The sequence below is a fragment of the Nuphar pumila genome, chromosome 12 (genome assembly GCF_984573655.1).
Source record: "Nuphar pumila chromosome 12, dmNupPumi1.hap1.1, whole genome shotgun sequence".
Lineage (NCBI taxonomy): Eukaryota > Viridiplantae > Streptophyta > Magnoliopsida > Nymphaeales > Nymphaeaceae > Nuphar > Nuphar pumila.
This window is the reverse complement of record NC_143260.1, coordinates 12,707,941-12,726,252: the sequence shown is the minus strand read 5'-3', so window position 1 is coordinate 12,726,252 and position 18,312 is coordinate 12,707,941. Positions and strand designations below refer to the sequence as shown.

General features: G+C 37.2%; 1 protein-coding gene and 1 non-coding gene across 2 annotated transcripts in view; both read left to right on the top strand.

Moving 5' to 3' along the window:
- IPT9 (isopentenyltransferase 9) overlaps positions 1-14,856 on the top strand; it is a 50,911-nt gene extending 36,055 nt beyond the window's left edge. Inside the window, exons 11-12 of the mRNA XM_089983690.1 lie at positions 14,358-14,494; positions 14,567-14,856. Coding sequence (XP_089839816.1) covers positions 14,358-14,494; positions 14,567-14,633 — 204 coding nt within the window. The 3' untranslated portion in view covers positions 14,634-14,856. The remainder of the gene's footprint in view (positions 1-14,357; positions 14,495-14,566) is intronic.
- LOC149820028 (small nucleolar RNA SNORD36) lies at positions 8,999-9,083 on the top strand. Its single transcript, XR_016426888.1, has one exon. It is a non-coding gene; the product is annotated as a small nucleolar RNA SNORD36 (small nucleolar RNA).
- Positions 14,857-18,312: the final 3,456 nt, after the last annotated feature.

Sequence of the window (18,312 nt, the reverse complement as noted above, 5' to 3'; positions counted from 1 at the left end):
ACGCTTGAAAATGCATTTTTTTTAAACCATTGCGAAAACATTCCCAGAAACCCGGGGCCTTTACGGTTCCACTTTCCATTGGATAGCCAACCAACCACAAGAGATCTTACATTTATCATCCACACCATAGCAAACCAAAATTTTATTAATTAAGAAATAATAGTCTTAATTAATAAAATTTTTAACTTGATTTAGCGAACAAATAAGATGCCTAATGAGTGGAGGAAGAGTACTTTGGTGCCTTTATATAAGAATAAGGGTGATATACAAGATTGCACAAACTATCGTGGTATAAAACTCATGAGTCATACTATGAAACTTTGGGAGAGGGTGATTGAGTCTAGGTTGAGGAAGGTTGTCATGATATCGGAGAATCAATTTGGTTTTATGCGTGGAAGATCAACTATGGAAGCTATACATCTTCTTAGACAACTTATTGAAAGATATAGAGAGAGGAACAAAGATTTGCATATGGTTTTTATTGATTTAGAGAAGGCATACGATAGAGTACCTTGGGATGTTCTCTGGTGGACAATGATGAAGAAAGGTGTTTCTCTCAAGTACATTAGTATAATTAAAGATATGTATGAAGGAGTAGTAACCAATGTCCGCACTTGTGGAGGGGTGACAACCAATTTTCCGATAACGGTTGTGTTACATCAAGGATCTGCTTTAAGCCCTTTTCTATTTGCGATAGTGATGGATGAGCTTACGAGATCAATTCAAGAAAATGTACCGTGGTGTATGTTGTTTGCTGATGATATTGTTTTGATTGATGAGTCTAGAGCTGGGGTTAATGCTAAGTTAGAATTATGGAGACAGACATTGGAAGCTAGAGGTTTTAAGTTGAGTAAGAGTAAGACTGAATATATGGAATGTCGGTTTAGTAAGCAACGAAGTAGTGATGGGAGTGTAGTGAAGCTTGGTGAGCAAGATATACCGGTGAATGATTATTTCAAATATTTGGGATCCATCATTCAAAAGTATGGAGAAATTGATGGAGATGTAAATCATAGGATAAAGGTTGGGTGGATGAAATGGAAAAGTGCTACTGGAGTGTTGTGCGATCGTAGAATGCCATTGCGGTTGAAGGGAAAGTTTTATAGGACGACTATTAGACCCGCTTTACTATATGGTACGGAATGTTGGGCTGCCAAGAGACATCATATTCAAAAAATGAGTGTAGCTGAGATGCGGATGCTTAGATGGATGTGTGGAAATACAATAAAAGATAAGATTCGGAACGAAGAGATACGTAAGAAGGTAGGTGTTGCACCCATTGAAAATAAGATGCGAGAGAATCGTTTACGGTGGTTTGGACATATTCGGCGAAGGCCTAATGATGCTCCAGTTAGAAGGTTGGAGAAATGGGAAAATATATTAGTTAAAAGAGGTCGGGGTAGGCCTAGGAAGACTTGGATGGAGATGATAGGAAAGGATATGAATGCTTTGAACCTCACCGAGGACATGGCGTTGGATAGAAATGATTGGAGGAAAAGGATTCATGTGGAAGACCCAAAATGAATTTCTTTTTTGGTTCATATCGCTGACCCCAATTGTTTTGGGATGAAGGCGTAGTTGTTGTTGTTGTTGTAAGAAATAATAGTCTCGAGACAATTATACAAAAAGAATCAGAGTGCAATAACAAGTAAACGTAAATGAATCAAAAGAAAAGTAGAGCCACACTGTCCATCTGTGAAGTTGTTTAGCAATCGTGTAGCACTCGTAGCTCTTCCAGGAGCGAGTCACTTCACTAATCCCCTGCGGCTGCGAAAAACCACAGAAGTAGGGGTGTCAGAACTGAAATCCTGAGTACAAGTACCTCTAATGAAACAAATGAGTATAAGAAATATAAATATGAATTCATGCAATAACTTAAAGGTATGCAATTATGACAAATACATAATTTAATTAAGCATTCATACAATAGAGAACAATTATTAAGCATGAAAGAACATTTAATAAATCACAAAGATCACAATTTAAGCAATACAATCATTTAACATATATTACGGAACGACATTATGCATTCACCAACATTTTGCAGTTAAAGGGAATAGGTAAACATGCATGATTTAATGCATAACAGGAATATGCATGACTTCAGTGTAATGCATGAGTAAATTATTACCTCTTATTAGAATTTTCTTTTCATATGCATGTCCCTATTAAATGTATATAATTTAAGTTTCTCTTTTTAATTACCGTTGCCCGTGGATACACCAAACGGGTAAAATCCTTGAGGTGAAGTTAAGTTCCTAAGGTAACTTAGCACACAATTTGTATTTTATTACTTGCTTCCAAACTTAGCCCTCGACCGAAACGGCCTTCGAAACATTACATCACCCATTTAATGTTGGGGACACCAGAGACCACCCATCCATAAGTCTCACTTTTCTTGGTATATCAAAACAACAACCGTGTCTACACACCACCCCCATGCAAAGTGGCGGACTCTCCCTAAAATTGTAGCCGGGAGAAAGAACCTCAATATCGGATTCAGGGGTAACAATAGTGTATACAAAGTTTTTGCATCCTCGTGGTCGCCCAAAACCAAAACTCTAAGAGTCTCATTCTAACGATGAGATATCTCAAAACATATATTACACTGTTATTTTATCTTTATTTGCTTATTATTAAACCATTCTTAAATTTGCTATTCAGTATACAAAGGCACAAACTCACACATTCTTCTGCGAGAACCATCACGGGACCACCGCCCGCGGAAAAGCATAGAAGAGTGAAATACAGTGCAACAAACTTAATGTGATTTTTGTGATGCATTTAAAAATAAGGAGCAAACCCAAGCTCGACAGACCCACGATGATTCATTTCAATCATTGATGCATCATATGCAAAAACCATAACACTATGCCACGTATAACATAATGTCAACATGCTTTCAATGCACATTCATGTATGCCAACATAACAATGTGCATGCAACAATAATAGTCATATGCATTCCGATGCACATCCATATATATATCAATTTAACCATGTGTATGAGCCAACAATATTCATATGCATGTGCATGATTTTATACATTCATGGTAAGTGTATGCTTCCATCCCATACTCATATTCATATCACATGCTTTCTCTCATTCATGATTCAATTTCATTAAACCTGTGAACATGCATACAATTATGTATATGCAAAACATATCCTTCCAAGTATGTATATGTTCATGAATACAACCATACATCACATTCGAACTAAGTATGACCGACTAGATGCAATCACACAATATCCCATTCCTTTGCATGCAATAAGCCTACTTGAACTCGATTACTAATCTAGGAATTCACAAATCAAACTTAATTCTGTTCAAGTTATAGAGTTAGAGGTACTATGCATGATTAACTTGCAATTACATGCATTCAGAACCTATATCACACCCACGACAGGGCATATTATACATTCAACCCTTAAGCCATTAGCAAATGACGCACACGTGCATCTCCACCTTCAAAATGTAATCATGGTAAACATGAAAAAGAAATTGAATGATGACGTATACTTAACAGAAAATAATTTGGTATTCATACATAATTTTTTTTTTCGAACACCCTGCCCGACCGACAAAGGGCTGGGCCTATGCAAGGACACGGGGACCTGGCAGGCCAGCCGAAACTGGGTTCGGCTGGGCTGCCAGCCAACCGAAATACGCATGCCTAGCCGACTAACAGTGGGTTTGCAAACCTATTAACAAAAATCTTTTTTTTTTGTAACACCCACTTGCCCAGCCGAGTGGCTTATATGGCTTGACAGGCCAGGCAGTCGGGCCTGTCAACCCAGTATGAAGGCTGTCCAGGTCTGGCCCAGTATGGCCATCTGAAAATCTGTATAAAAAGAGATTTTGTGTATAAAGTTATAAACACAATACTAGAAACACAAAGTGTGCACAAAGGCATAAAAAGAGAGCTCTCACAAGTGCACAAGGGCATGGATACAAATGCGTAAACATAAAAAATATCAACTTCAATATCTTGGGTCCCAAAAGGGGGCTTTACAAAAGTGTAAGTTACAAGGGGGTAACACCCCATATTTATAATACAAGGGAGAGAGGGAATGAGGGAGTGTTGGGCTCCCAACGGCTCTAAATAAAGTTGTTGGGAGTCCAACAACTCTCTCTACTTTATGCTTTTTGACTTTGGTCAAAAAAGCATAAAGCCAAATAAGTCCAAAAATAAACAAAAAAGAAAAAGAAACCTAACCTAGTTAAATAAACTAACCTAATCCTAACTAAACTTAAAAGTAAACTAAAACTATGAGATTACATATTAAATTATGTTACATTATTTAACAGGTCAGACCACATAAAGGTACAGTTTTTTTTTGAAAGACGTACCAACCGATTCGGTCGACTGGGTTTGGCTCCAGCCCAGCTGAGCTCAGTCGGCTGAGCCTGGCAGCCAATACACAGGCCCAGACTGGGCCTGTGCACACTGCCAAGCCTAGCCGAGAGATGTCAGGCCTAGGCTGGCCAGGTCAGCCCAGCCGAGACGCTCGGCTGGGTCTGGCAGACCATGCACAAGAGTGGGACATACCGATAAAGTAATAGTGATACAATAATAGCAGTGCAGTTACTATCAATCAAAAGAAAATGCAACGTTGATCATTAATTAATAATAATAATGTAAACAGAAACAAAGTGCCTTTCTAAAAAAAATCATAAGCTCATAAGATTGGTCTAATATTCTATTGTGGCAAGTAGATATACATCATATACGTTTATGCACAAGATATGGCTTTGATCCCTTTGAAAGTATATATATATATATATATATATATATATATATATATATATATATATATATATATATATATATATATATATATATATATATATATATATATATATACACACCCAAACTGTTAGATTTGCAGATCTCCAATCTTTTATATGTAGAAGAGGGAATAATGAAAGTGAGGATAAGAGGCTACACGAAATAGAGAGGGAACCCTTCACCGTGGGCGTCCATTCTCATTGAATATAAATAGAGCTTACAAGACTTATTAGGGTACAAAGTTACCCTTGAACAATAATAAAAAATTACATGTCCACCTTATAGGTGACGTATGGAAATTAGACATACAAGTGATTGGATCCGGATCTTAAGGATCCAGTCCAGATTCAAGACACTAAGACAACTGATGTTATCTTTTCACCCTCCCTCAAGTTGTACATGGCCTTGTACCATGGACAACTTGCCTTTTTGTATCCAAAATTTGTCCTTCGTTAACCCTTTGGTGAATAAGTCTGCTACTTGATCTTCATTTCTCACAAATTGAGGTTCAATCTCCTTGTCTTCAACTTTTTGCCTCACAAAATGCTGGTCTATCTCAATATGTTTAGCCTGACTGTGATGAATGAGATTGAAGGACATATTAATCACACTCTGATTGTCACACAATAAAAGTGTTCGAGAGATATGTTGTCACACTTCAGTCAACATATGCCTTATCCAAGTGGCCTCAGCAGTGGCCGCCACCATTGATCTATATTCTGCTTCTGTACTTGATCTTGCAACAACCTTTTGTTTTCTACTGCTCCAGGATATTAAGTTTAACCCAATATAAACACAGTAACCTGAAACTGACCTTCGTTCATCTGGATCTCCTCCCCAATCAGCATCACTGTAGACAATAATCTCATGTTCTGTCGTCCGTGACAAGATTGATTTATGCAGGAGACCATCTCCAATCGTCCCTTTTAAATATCGAAGAATCCTTTTAATAGCTTCCATATGCCCTACCCTTGGTTCGTGCATGAACTGTGAGACCTGATTGACAGAGTAAACTATGTCAGGTCGAGTAAAAGTTAGATACTGGAGCATGCCAACCAGGCTTCGATATCGTGTAGGATCTTCATATAAATCTCCATCCTTTGAACTTAACTTCTGGTGAAGCACACATGGAGTGCTCAGAGGTTTACATACCTTCATACCTGCCTTAGTTAAGATATCCATGGTGTATTTGTGTTGAGTGAGCATTAGGACATCTGATTTTCTGTCAACCTCAATTCCAAGAAAATACCGTAACTTTCCTAAGTATTTCATCTTAAATCTTTGACTTAGAAGTTGTTTGACCTTTTCAATATGATTTCTAGAGTTCCTAGTAATAACAATATCATCAACATATATGAGCAACAAAGTGACCAGATCTCCCTGTTTAAAAATAAACAGAGAATGATCTAAGAGTGACCGTGAGAAACCGTGCCTCTGTATTTCCACAGAGAAACTGTCAAACCAAGAACGTGATGCCTATTTCAATCCATAAATTGCCCTTCTTAACTTACATACATACCTTTGAGAGTCTCCTTCAGCATATCCTGTGGGTTGCTCCATGTAAACTTGCTCCTTAAGATCACCGTGAAGAAAGGCATTTTTAACATCAAGTTGACTTAGTAACCATCCATGTTCAACGGTTAAGGAGAGAATAAGTCGAATTGTTCCCATCTTTATAATAGGACTAAAGGTTTCATCATAATCTAGCCCTTGTTCTTGGGTGAAGCCTTTGGCCACAAGCCTCGCCTTGTAGCGTTCAATAGTGCCATCTGGCTTGTATTTTATTTTATATACCCACTTTGATCCAACAACATTTTTGTTTGATGGTCTTGGAACAATCTCCCAGGTTCCACATTCATGCAGTGCCTCCATCTCATCGTTCATGGCCTCAACCCACCTTCTAGAATGTGTTGCTTGGTGAAAGGTAATGGGTTCATCCTCTTTGTTCAAAGATGTTAAAAACAATTAAAAATCCATGGAGAAATTCTCATAACTAACCCACCTTTCAACAGGATGTCAAATTCGATTAGACCTTCTAAGATCGGGATTTTGTGCGGGTGCATGACCAGGCATATTGGCCGTTAGTCTGTGCTGCTCTCGTCGAGTATATACAATGTCCTTGTACCTGCCTGGTTGTGATGAAGTTTCTGCATCTTCTTGGTGACTCAAATTGTCATGTTGTTCAAACCTCTCTGTTACCTGTCTAAATTCTGCAGAACAACTGATATCGGCTTCAGTAAATAATTGTGAGCTCAGCCATGGATAATAGAACTCAACAACATTCGACGAGGAATCTGTGAATTCTGGATGAGAGTCAAAGTTCATCTCATAAAAAATGACGTGTCTGGAGACTTTGATGCGCTTTGTTCTTGGATTGGATTATAATACCTGTAACCCTTGTAATCATCTGTATACCCAACAAATCTGCACTTTACAACATTATCTTGAAATTTGTGCCTTAATGAGCTGTCAACATGGACATAACAAACACATCCAAACACATGCAGTGATAATTGGGGTGAACTCCATGTAAAGTAAAATATGGAGATTTGTTTTCCAAAATATTCATCGGCAATTTATTTATAATGTAGACTGCAATATAGAATGCTTCCGTCCATAAATTTATGGGTAGATTGCTATCGTGCATCATGCTCATTGCAGTTTCCACAATGTGTCGGTGCTTTCTCTCAGCAATTCCATTTTGCTGAGGGGTGTGTGGGCATGACACTTTCCTTCCTATTCCGTTATTATGGAGAAAACTAATAAAGTCACTAGAAGAAAATTCACCTCCCCCATCGAACTGTAAATACTGAATATTTTCTGAGAAGTGGTTCTTGACAAAAGAATAGAATCTTTGAAACAGAAGGAAAGTTTCTGATTTATGTTTCATGAAAAATATCCATGTATAACGAGAATGACTATCAACAAAAATAAGATAATATCGAGTACCAGAACATGAATTGACTGGAGCAGGTCCCCAAACATCCGAACAAATAATTTCAAAAGGCCTTGAAGCTCTTTTATTAACACTATGAAAGGGGAGCACATGGCTCTTACATAGCTGGCAACTAGAACATTTTTGTTTATTCTTTTCAAGACTCAGACTCTCCTTGGGAATAAGATTATTAGTGACAAGCTTTTTAATAAAATGATCACCACAGTGACCCAACCGACCATGCCATAGATCTGACTTATTACAATCTGAGATGCTGAAGACAAAATCAGAGGGGGCAAAGGAAGACACAGACGAAGGCTTCAAGGTATTACAGATTGGCTGACGACATGTAGAAGGATCCTCTTGAAAGACGTACATGTTGCCCTGTCGCTTCCCTTCAACGAATGTTTTCTTCGAGTGGAGATCCTTCACATGAACAGAATGAGTGAATTCAACAGAAACATGATTATCATCGACTAGTTTGGAAACAGAAATAATATTATTTTTGATATTTGGGGCATGGAGAACATTGGAAAGTTTGAGAATGAACTTGGACATAGGGATAACCGAATTTCCAACATGAGAAATAGAGTGGCGGGATCCATCTCCAGTGACTACAGTTTTTGCCAAAATAAGAAATAGGATTTAGAAGCTTACCTGCATCTCCAGTAACATGGGTTGCTGCACCAGAATCAACATACCATGTCCCCTCCTCATTCTGTTTCAAATTCAATGTTGCTAGGGCTCACATAAGCAATTCTTTAAATTCTCTACTTGATTCAATTCCTTATGTTCTCCTTGATGGTTTTTGTCTTTATTCTGTGGGTTAAACCAACAGTTAGCCTTAACATGACCCCTTTTGTTACATATGTAGCATGTGGGCACGTTTCTCTATCCTTGAGAACTCGGAAGAACATTAGGAGTGGGTAAAAGCCCACGTCCTCCTGATGTATTTCTGCCCTGTCCTCCGCGTCCTCGAAAACTGAATCCACCTCTCCCTCGTCCATAGCCGATTCCTGTAGCAAGAACATCCTGAGTGTGTCCTTGCTTGTGAGGTTCCTCTAGGAAACTTTTTAATGACATCTCATACTGTAACAACTTAGCGCGCAAATCTTCAAACTTTGGTAATTCAGGTAAACACAACAATAAAGTCGTGAGAATATGATAATCAGCCCCCAATCCACTCAAAATCTGCTGAACCATGTCCTTATCGCTAACGGGGCGTCCAATGACAGCTAACTGATCAACAATGCTTTTCATTTTATTCAAAAATTCCATGACGGTCGAAGATTCCTTCCTCTTCATCTGAAACTCACGCTTGAGGAATACAACTCGAGCTTCTGAAATCTGAGAATATGTGCGAACCAATCTGTCCCATAACTGTGTGGCTGTGCAATCATCAGGAATGGCAAGGAGAACCTCCTGCGATAGAGTCGAAGTGATATAGGCCACAAGCAGTTGGTCTCGTTTTTCCCAATTGAGATATTCTGGATTTTTGATAAGAATGGTAGATGTTGCCCCTTTGTCATCTGTATCTTCACGAGATACAAATTCTGCAGGGTTGGCATGGATCCATCGAGATGACTGAGGAGACCCTGACTCCTTATAAAAGGGATTATTTGTCTTTTCCAAATCAAAAAATTCGAAGTATGCAGTTTTTCAGACACAAGTTGGTTAAGAAAGCTCGCAGAAAGATTGGATTGCGCAGTTGGGAAATCCATGAGAAATAAAGATAATATGAAAAGGAAAATATTGAGAAAGGTGTTGCACTTCATCAATATCGAGTTGTGATTCTAGATTTGGAGAACAGGATTGCACGATAAGCAGATATGATAGCAATCTGTATTTCTGATTCTCGGCTGAGCAAAAACGGAAATACAAAACATATTAAAGGAGAGACAATATTCAGCAAGAAGAAATAAAAGGGAAAAACAAAAATAACAAGTTTGGGAAATGACAAGTTCAGATCTGAAGATTTGACGCAAAAGCAGAAAGTAGATCAGAAACAGACAGGTCTGAATTTACAGTTTCAGATTTGCGGTAGCCTGAAATCTGCGACAGGCTGAAAACAAAAATTTCAAAAACTACAGCAAGAAAAAGAATTTAGGTGACGATCTGAAAGGGGGAGAAGAACGAGGGAAAAAGAATGGCTACATGATTTGAAAGGAAGTTCGTGTAGATCATACCAGGCTGTGAAAGTAGAATCTTTGATTTGGAAAACAGGGAGACTCTTCAATCATGCCTTCTGGAAATCATGTCCACGCCCAGATCTAACGTGCTCTGATACCATGTTAGATTTGCAGATCTCCAATCTTTTATCTGTAGAAGAGGGAATAATGAAAGTGAGGATAAGAGGCTACACGAAATAGAGAGGGAACCCTTCACCCTGGGCGTCCATTCTCATTGAATATAAATAGAGCTTACAAGACTTATTAGGGTACAAAGTTACCCTTGAACAATAATAAAAAATTACAACATGTCCACCTTATAGGTGACGTATGAAAATTAGACATACAAGTGATTGGATCCGGATCTTAAGGATCCGGTCCAGATTCAAGACACTAAGACCGAACTGATGTTATCTTTTCACAAACAACTTTGCCTAACTCCAAAGCACCCTTAAAATAAAACTGATTCCCTTTTTATTTATTGGTGTATATATATTTTTCAAAAGTGCTCCTCAATAGAAAAAAAAAATGTTGCTAGACCTATTCGGGGTTAGGTTCTTGATTTTATTCCAGCCATGATTCGTATGAATAGCACCCACACTTGATAACCCAGTCTTTAGGGCATGAAACCCAACCCAAAAACCCATAACAACTATTTCTTTATCATAAAAGAAATTCTGTTTTTGCATAAAAAGCATACACAGAAATATATATATATATATATATATATATATATATATATATATATATATATATATATATATATATATATATATATATATATATATATATATATCGAATCCATGGAATAGACATTTATATCATGACCAAAATCAAGTATGCACTGGTTATAAACATGCTCATGCAAGTTTCTATGAAATTATACATGCCTACATAGATTTATTCTCTCTTTCACACCACTACACATGCATCCAACATCCTATGCGATGGAAAAACCGTGGAAATCCAAACAAGCATGGAATACCCGTTCAAAAAGCTACTTTTATCAAGCAATAAAATTCCGTTATGCATGTACAAAATTCTATTTCATAAAAAGGATGAAAACAATAAGAAATACAGCCATGAGAGAAAAGATCCTTGAATTTTTTGAGAAAATCATCACATAAACGTTTTCCCATGGTTTTTTATCCAAGTTATTACATAGAAATCAAACCGGCATTTGATTTTCTACTTGAATCCAAAAGAGGAGACCCATGCCTTTGTAAAAATCGAAAAAAATGATGAAGAACAATGGTGGAAAAGGGGACTGGTTGGAGAAGAAGGTCCTCCTTCTTCCTCCTCCCTCTCTCTCCCTCTTTCTTTCCTTTTCTCTCTTCCTTTTTCCCTCTTTCTTTATTTCTTCTTTTCTTTGTTTAAGTAAGCCAAGCGCCCCCTTCTCCAGCCCTTTCTGAAAGGGTTGGAGAATGAGAGTTTCCAAAATTTTGGAACTCTCTCTCCCTTGTTTCCAAATTTTTAAAAACTCTTGTTGACTTTTTTTTCCAAGTTTGACATTTTTAAAATTTTTCCTAAATCTCTATTTGGTAAGAATAAGGACCCAATTTTGGAAACCCTAATCATCCCTAATTACCAACTCGGAAATAATAAAAATTAAATAAATAAATAATTAATTATTAAGTATTTATTAATTATTTAAAAGCTTCCAAAAACAGTCAAATTTACTAGGAAGACTTTTTGTACTTAATTAACTCCAATTTAAAGCTCCTAACTGAATTTAAAGCTGTAAAAATATTGGGCATGGATTCGAATTTGGATTCGGATCCAAGATTCAAATCTAACTCCACAAATCCCAATAGATTTTGGATTGGACCAAATACAGATTAATATGGGTCTTGGATAGAGTCCAGATCCATATTAATTTAGGTCAAACCCAGATCCAGTTTAACAAACTGCTTTCTTTTTGTAAAAATGCGATTTTCGGGTCAACCGAAACTCGAATTCAGCAAAGTAACATACCGTTGCGCTCGACATTTCGAGACGAATCCAACGACATATTACACTACTATCGAATTCCGAACTTTACCTGAAAATAACTTGATTTTTGCTTGAATTTAAAGGTCAAATTTAAAACTCTTTCTTACGCTTCGATTGGCTCGTCTCGACCTTGTAAATGAGACCTGAGCCAGGCTCACACTAAAAAACATCGGTCTAAATAACAAGGTCCAATCGATTTTTCTCTCAGACTTGGCCTAATTTTCGAAAAAATCATAATTTGGCTAAGTATGAAAAAGCACAATATTACATCAACTCTGTCGAACCCAACCCTTCTGGGTTTGGTTCTTCTGAACCCAACAATGTTGTGTTGGGTTCTGCAGAGCTGAACACCTGTGTGTAATTATGATGAATTTGATGATGAAGCAAAAAATTATTAGGATCATTACCTCATCATTATATACATTGTGTAGGATATACTTTTGGTATGTAATTATGTATTATTTGCTTGTTTTATTAGTATAATTTACTTTTTTTATGCTTGACTTGTTTGATTGTTTTCTGTTTTTTTAATTCACTTAGCGTAGTCATAATATATTTAGGTTAATTTAATTGTGGTGTTATTTTTTATTGATTGTAGATTGTTAATTTGATTTATTGCATGCATGATGAATTGATAATATGATAATTGCTTTTTATTTCGTTAGTGTTACTGTTAACTATATATATATATATATATATATATATATATATATATATATATATATATATATACCCTCCCTCAGCCCTACACCCAAGTTTTTTTAAAGTGCCGCATCGGTGCACCCGCAGCTAAACCTATGTAACATAGATATCCAACATGCAGTTAATGCATATTCAATGCACATAATAATGACTGAAAATTTTCAATGAATAAACATTTTCCATACAATGGAAAACGGGCAGCGAAAAAGATTAGAAAGTACATTGATAGATTTTAAACTAGTGCAGGGCACGATCCACTATTATTTTCTCCCATCTATTGTTTTCCCTGCTCTCCTTGAAACTATTGCAGGGCACGTTTCCCTGAGGCCAGATTTTGTCAGTTGACTACATCAAACATGACTTTGACCATATCCTAAGAGTGTTGTGTCGTACCTGGTGTCATCTTTTGTGTCTTGTCATACGTAGCGAAACATGCCAATGTTTTGGCATCTTCACTTAGAATAGTAATATTTTGTTTATAGGCTTATTCAAGTGAGTCAAATGGGCTTGAAAAGCTGAGGATGCTGTGTTTTTCTTTTTCTTTTTGACTAGGCCAAAGGAAAACTTGCTTCTCATCAGTCACGACCAGGTTGGGTGTGAACCCATCTGGCCTTGGTTTGTTTTTCTTTTGAGGTTGCCAATAATGTTGGGCAAGACCCAGACAAGGATTACCTGGTTCAACTAGGTTCTTTCACTTTAGATATATAGGTTGTGTGCTATGCGCTGCAGAAATGTCAACTAGTACCGTATAGCATGGTTGGTCAGCATCATTATTTTATACAGTAAAATATTAAGAAAAAAGCAAGCGCGTGGATGGAGCCTAAGCTTGTGGCAGCATGTTTCAAGCTCCAGCAGGAATTGAGCCAAATTTGAAGAAGCTTCATTAAAGATCCAGCATAAATCTTATCTGTATCTGACAGGAGGTGTTGACTATTGAGAGCACCCTTCAGCTGGATATAGGATATGTAAGTACTGTTTAAGCCAGAAAATGGGGGAAAAAGGAAAAAACAAAAGAAAACCATGCCTATACTAACCCTGCATTGCCACACTTGTGAAGCATTCGGTGAGTTCAGAATGTTGGGATGTGAAAGAAAGTGTTCAAATCCAACAACGTATCCAACACAAACTAACTATGCCAAACCCAACATTGTGTCCAACACAAACTAGCTATGATCAAGGCTGAGATACCTCTTGCAAAAAGGCAAGCCAGCTCTGTCCGACACTTGTACTTTATGGCCAAAAAGTGTCACTTGAAAATAGTTTTAAGTTGAAAGACCGGATGATAGTATGAGCAATATGTGACAGAACATTCTGGGAAAAAGTAATCTTCTAGAATCTGATACTTTATCTGGATTTGTTACCAAAACTTGCTCTTCATCTGAGAATACAAATTTGAACTCACACGTTCAATGTGAATAGTAGTGATTGCAGATGCCTGATACAGTTTACACAAGGCAAGAACTGAATTTTTTTACAGATCGTAACCAAAACTGATTTTTTTTACAGATCGCCGACCCCAATTGTTTGAGATGAAGGCGTTGTTGTTGTTGTATCGTAACCATATTGAAATTCAGTTGGTTCAATTATGTATTCTCTTAAATATCTCAATTGTATGGATTTTCCTTAATATCCACAGTCTGTATATCGGTTTTCTTGATTGCCTATCTTCTACCAGGTCCTTAGTGATAAACTTTTCATATATATGTATGATTTACTGATTCTTACAATACCAGCATGCTCAAGTCTTAATGAACAACCAACTATGCAGGAAAGAGTGCTTGACTTCATTGTTGATGCTTACTTCGATAAAAATGGAAGGATGGTGCCAGAGCAACTCAGAATGGGGAAAGATATCTGTAATTCCAGAGAAGTTTATGAACTTAAGTCTTATCGGACAAGGAGAAGGTATGGGGAATCTCTCTCTCTTTCTCCTCTCTCTCTCTCTCTCAGCTAAACACAACAAATTCTTGCATGTAGGTATTTCAGCAGGCGTGATGATTGTTCTGGTATTTTGGATTGGATAATGAGGACACAGAGACAATAACGTGGCTGCGTTGTGTTATATTGTTGTCATGAAGTTTCTTAATCAGGTCCCCAAATATCAATGTTTCCTAATGATATCTTTTTTTTTGGTCTATTTTGAAAAATATAGTAATGTTGGTGCAAGAGAATGCAATTTTGGCCAAGTATGTGATCTTTAATGTTCATTTTTGTTAGAACTCCCATTAAACTCCTGCAACAAATTATAATTGCAGGTGCTCTTTGCATTCTCTGAACCTGTAGATGTGTTTATCATTGCTTATTTACTAAAATACATGCTTTGGTTGATTGAGATCTTCCTAAACCCAACTTGCCTATCAAAAAGAAAAAAATATGCTTTGGTTTGAATTAATTTAATAAAAACTTAAATATTTTATCAAGTTTTAGTGCAATATGAACCATTAATTTTTTTCTCTTTTTAGGAAACATATTTGAGCATGAAAAATACCTAATCCAATGCATGTTATCTACTAAGTAAGCTATGATAAACACTACAGGTTCAGATTATGCAAAAAACTGTAACTTTATTTTTCCCAAGGTCCCAATGATTGTTAAAAGGTTAATGAGCTAAAAATAAAGGATTTGCAATATATATATATATAAAATATATTTCAAATCATTTTTTTATTTTTTCACTCATTAACCTTTTAGAATTTCGTTGGGGCGTTCCCTACTGAGCGACGCGCTGTACTCTCTAGGCCCGGAGGCAGTGATAAATGGGCAAGGGTTGCTAGGTCGTCGCCCAGAAGCGACGCGTCACACCGGCGCCCGGGTGTGGTGTCAAATAGGCAAGGGTTCCCTCACTTTGTTGGACGGGTGGGGGTAAAGAAGTTAGTCCAAGACCATAGCCACTTGGAACATAGGGTCTTTAACTGGTAAGTTGGTAGAGTTAGTAGATGTTATGTGTAGGAGAAAGATTGATATTTTATGTCTACAAGAGACCAAATGGGTAGGTGAGAAAGCAAAAGTGATAGAACCTTGGGGATATAAGATTTGGTATACAGGAATAAATAGGAATAAGAATGGAGTAGGGATTGTTATGAGTCGTCAGTTTATAGATAATGTAGTTGAGGTCCGTAGGAAGGGTGATAGAATTTTACTTATTAAATTAGTATTAGGTACGGATATTATTAATATTATTAGTGTTTATGCACCTCAAGTAGGTTTAGATGATTCCATTAAGCATCAATTTTGGGAAGATTTAGATGGAGTAGTACAAGGGATATCTTATGGAGAAAAGCTTTTCATCGGCGGTGACCTTAATGGTCATGTAGGCATTAGTAGAGATGGATTTGAGAGTATCCATGGAGGCTATGGTATTGGAGAAAGGATTTTAGATTTTTGTTTGTCCTATGATATGATCTTAGCAAACACTTGGTTTAGGAAGAGGGAGTCTCACCTAGTAACATTTAAAAGTGGGGTTAATACAAGTCAGATAGATTTTTTCCTACTTAGAAAGAGAGATAGGGGTTGTTGCATCGATTGTAAGGTTATACCGGGAGAAAGTGTAGCTACACAACATAGAGTCTTAATTTTAGATCTTAGAATTCTTAGAATTAGACAATGCCGCACAAGGGATAGACATAGGATAGATCTTAGAATTAAGTGGTGGGCACTGAAAGGAGCTAAACAAGGAATGTTTGTAGAGCAGGTAGTTAAGGAAGTTGATTGGTGTCTCGAGGAGGATTCAGAATCAATGTGGAATAAGATAGCGGGTGGCATGAGAAAAGTGGCTAAGGAGGTATTGGGTGAGTCTAAAGGCGGTGCACCACTAGGTAAGGATACATCATGGTGGAATGAGGATGTCAAATTAGCTATTAAGGTTAAAAGAGAGTGTTATAGAAATCTAAGTAAGAGTCGTGATAATGAGAATTTGGAGAAGTATATGATAGCAAAGAAGGAAGCTAAAAAAGTAGTTCGAAACGCGAGGGCTAAGGTATATAAGGAGGTTTATGACAAGTTGGATACCAAAGAAGGCGAGAAGGATATTTATAGGCTTGCAAAGATGAGAGATAGGAAATCGAGAGATTTGGGTATGGTTAGATGTATCAAAGATGAAACGCAAAGGGTTTTAGTCAAAGATGATGAGATTAAGGAGAGATGGAAAGATTATTTTGATAAGCTTTTTAATGATGGTCATGCTCAAGATCTTGGAGACTTCTCTATTCCTTTTCATGAGATAAATCGTGACTCCATGCGCAAGATTCAAAAGAAAGAAATTGCAGAGGCTTTGAAGAAAATGAAATCAAGAAGGGCAGTTGGCCCAGATGATATACCTATCGAGGCTTGGAAATGCTTGGGAGAGAAAGGTTTAGAATGGTTGACAGTTCTTTTTAACTTGATTTGGCGAACAAATAAGATGCCTAATGAGTGGAGGAAGAGTACTTTGGTGCCTTTATATAAGAATAAGGGTGATATACAAGATTGCACAAACTATCGTGGTATAAAACTCATGAGTCATACTATGAAACTTTGGGAGAGGGTGATTGAGTCTAGGTTGAGGAAGGTTGTCATGATATCGGAGAATCAATTTGGTTTTATGCGTGGAAGATCAACTATGGAAGCTATACATCTTCTTAGACAACTTATTGAAAGATATAGAGAGAGGAACATAGATTTGCATATTGTTTTTATTGATTTAGAGAAGGCATACGATAGAGTACCTAGGGACGTTCTCTGGTGGACAATGATGAAGAAATGTGTTTCTCTCAAGTACATTAGTATAATTAAAGATATGTATGAAGGAGTAGTAACCAATGTCCGCACTTGTGGAGGGGTGACAACCAATTTTCCGATAACGGTTGTGTTACATCAAGGATCTGCTTTAAGCCCTTTTCTATTTGCGATAGTGATGGATGAACTTACGAGATCAATTCAAGAAAATGTACCGTGGTGTATGTTGTTTGCTGATGATATTGTTTTGATTAATGAGTCTAGAGCTGGGGTTAATGCTAAGTTAGAATTATGGAGACAGACATTGGAAGCTAGAGGTTTTAAGTTGAGTAAGAGTAAGACTGAATATATGGAATGTCGGTTTAGTAAGCAACGAAGTAGTGATGGGAGTGTAGTGAAGCTTGGTGAGCAAGAAATACCGGTGAATGATTATTTCAAATATTTGGGATCCATCATTCAAAAGTATGGAGAAATTGATGGAGATGTAAATCATACTATAAAGGTTGGGTGGATGAAATGGAAAAGTGCTACTGGAGTGTTGTGCGATCGTAGAATGCCATTGCGGTTGAAGGGAAAGTTTTATAGGACGACTATTAGACCCGCTTTACTATATGGTACGGAATGTTGGGCTGCCAAGAGACATCATATTCAAAAAATGAGTGTAGCTGAGATGCGGATGCTTAGATGGATGTGTGGAAATACAATAAAAGATAAGATTCGGAACGAAGAGATACGTAAGAAGGTAGGTGTTGCACCCATTGAAAATAAGATGCGAGAGAATCGTTTACGGTGGTTTGGACATATTCGGCGAAGGCCTAATGATGCTCCAGTTAGAAGGTTGGAGAAATGGGAAAATATATTAGTTAAAAGAGGTCGGGGTAGGCCTAGGAAGACTTGGATGGAGATGATAGGAAAGGATATGAATGCTTTGAACCTCACCGAGGACATGGCGTTGGATAGAAATGATTGGAGGAAAAGGATTCATGTGGAAGACCCAAAATGAATTTCTT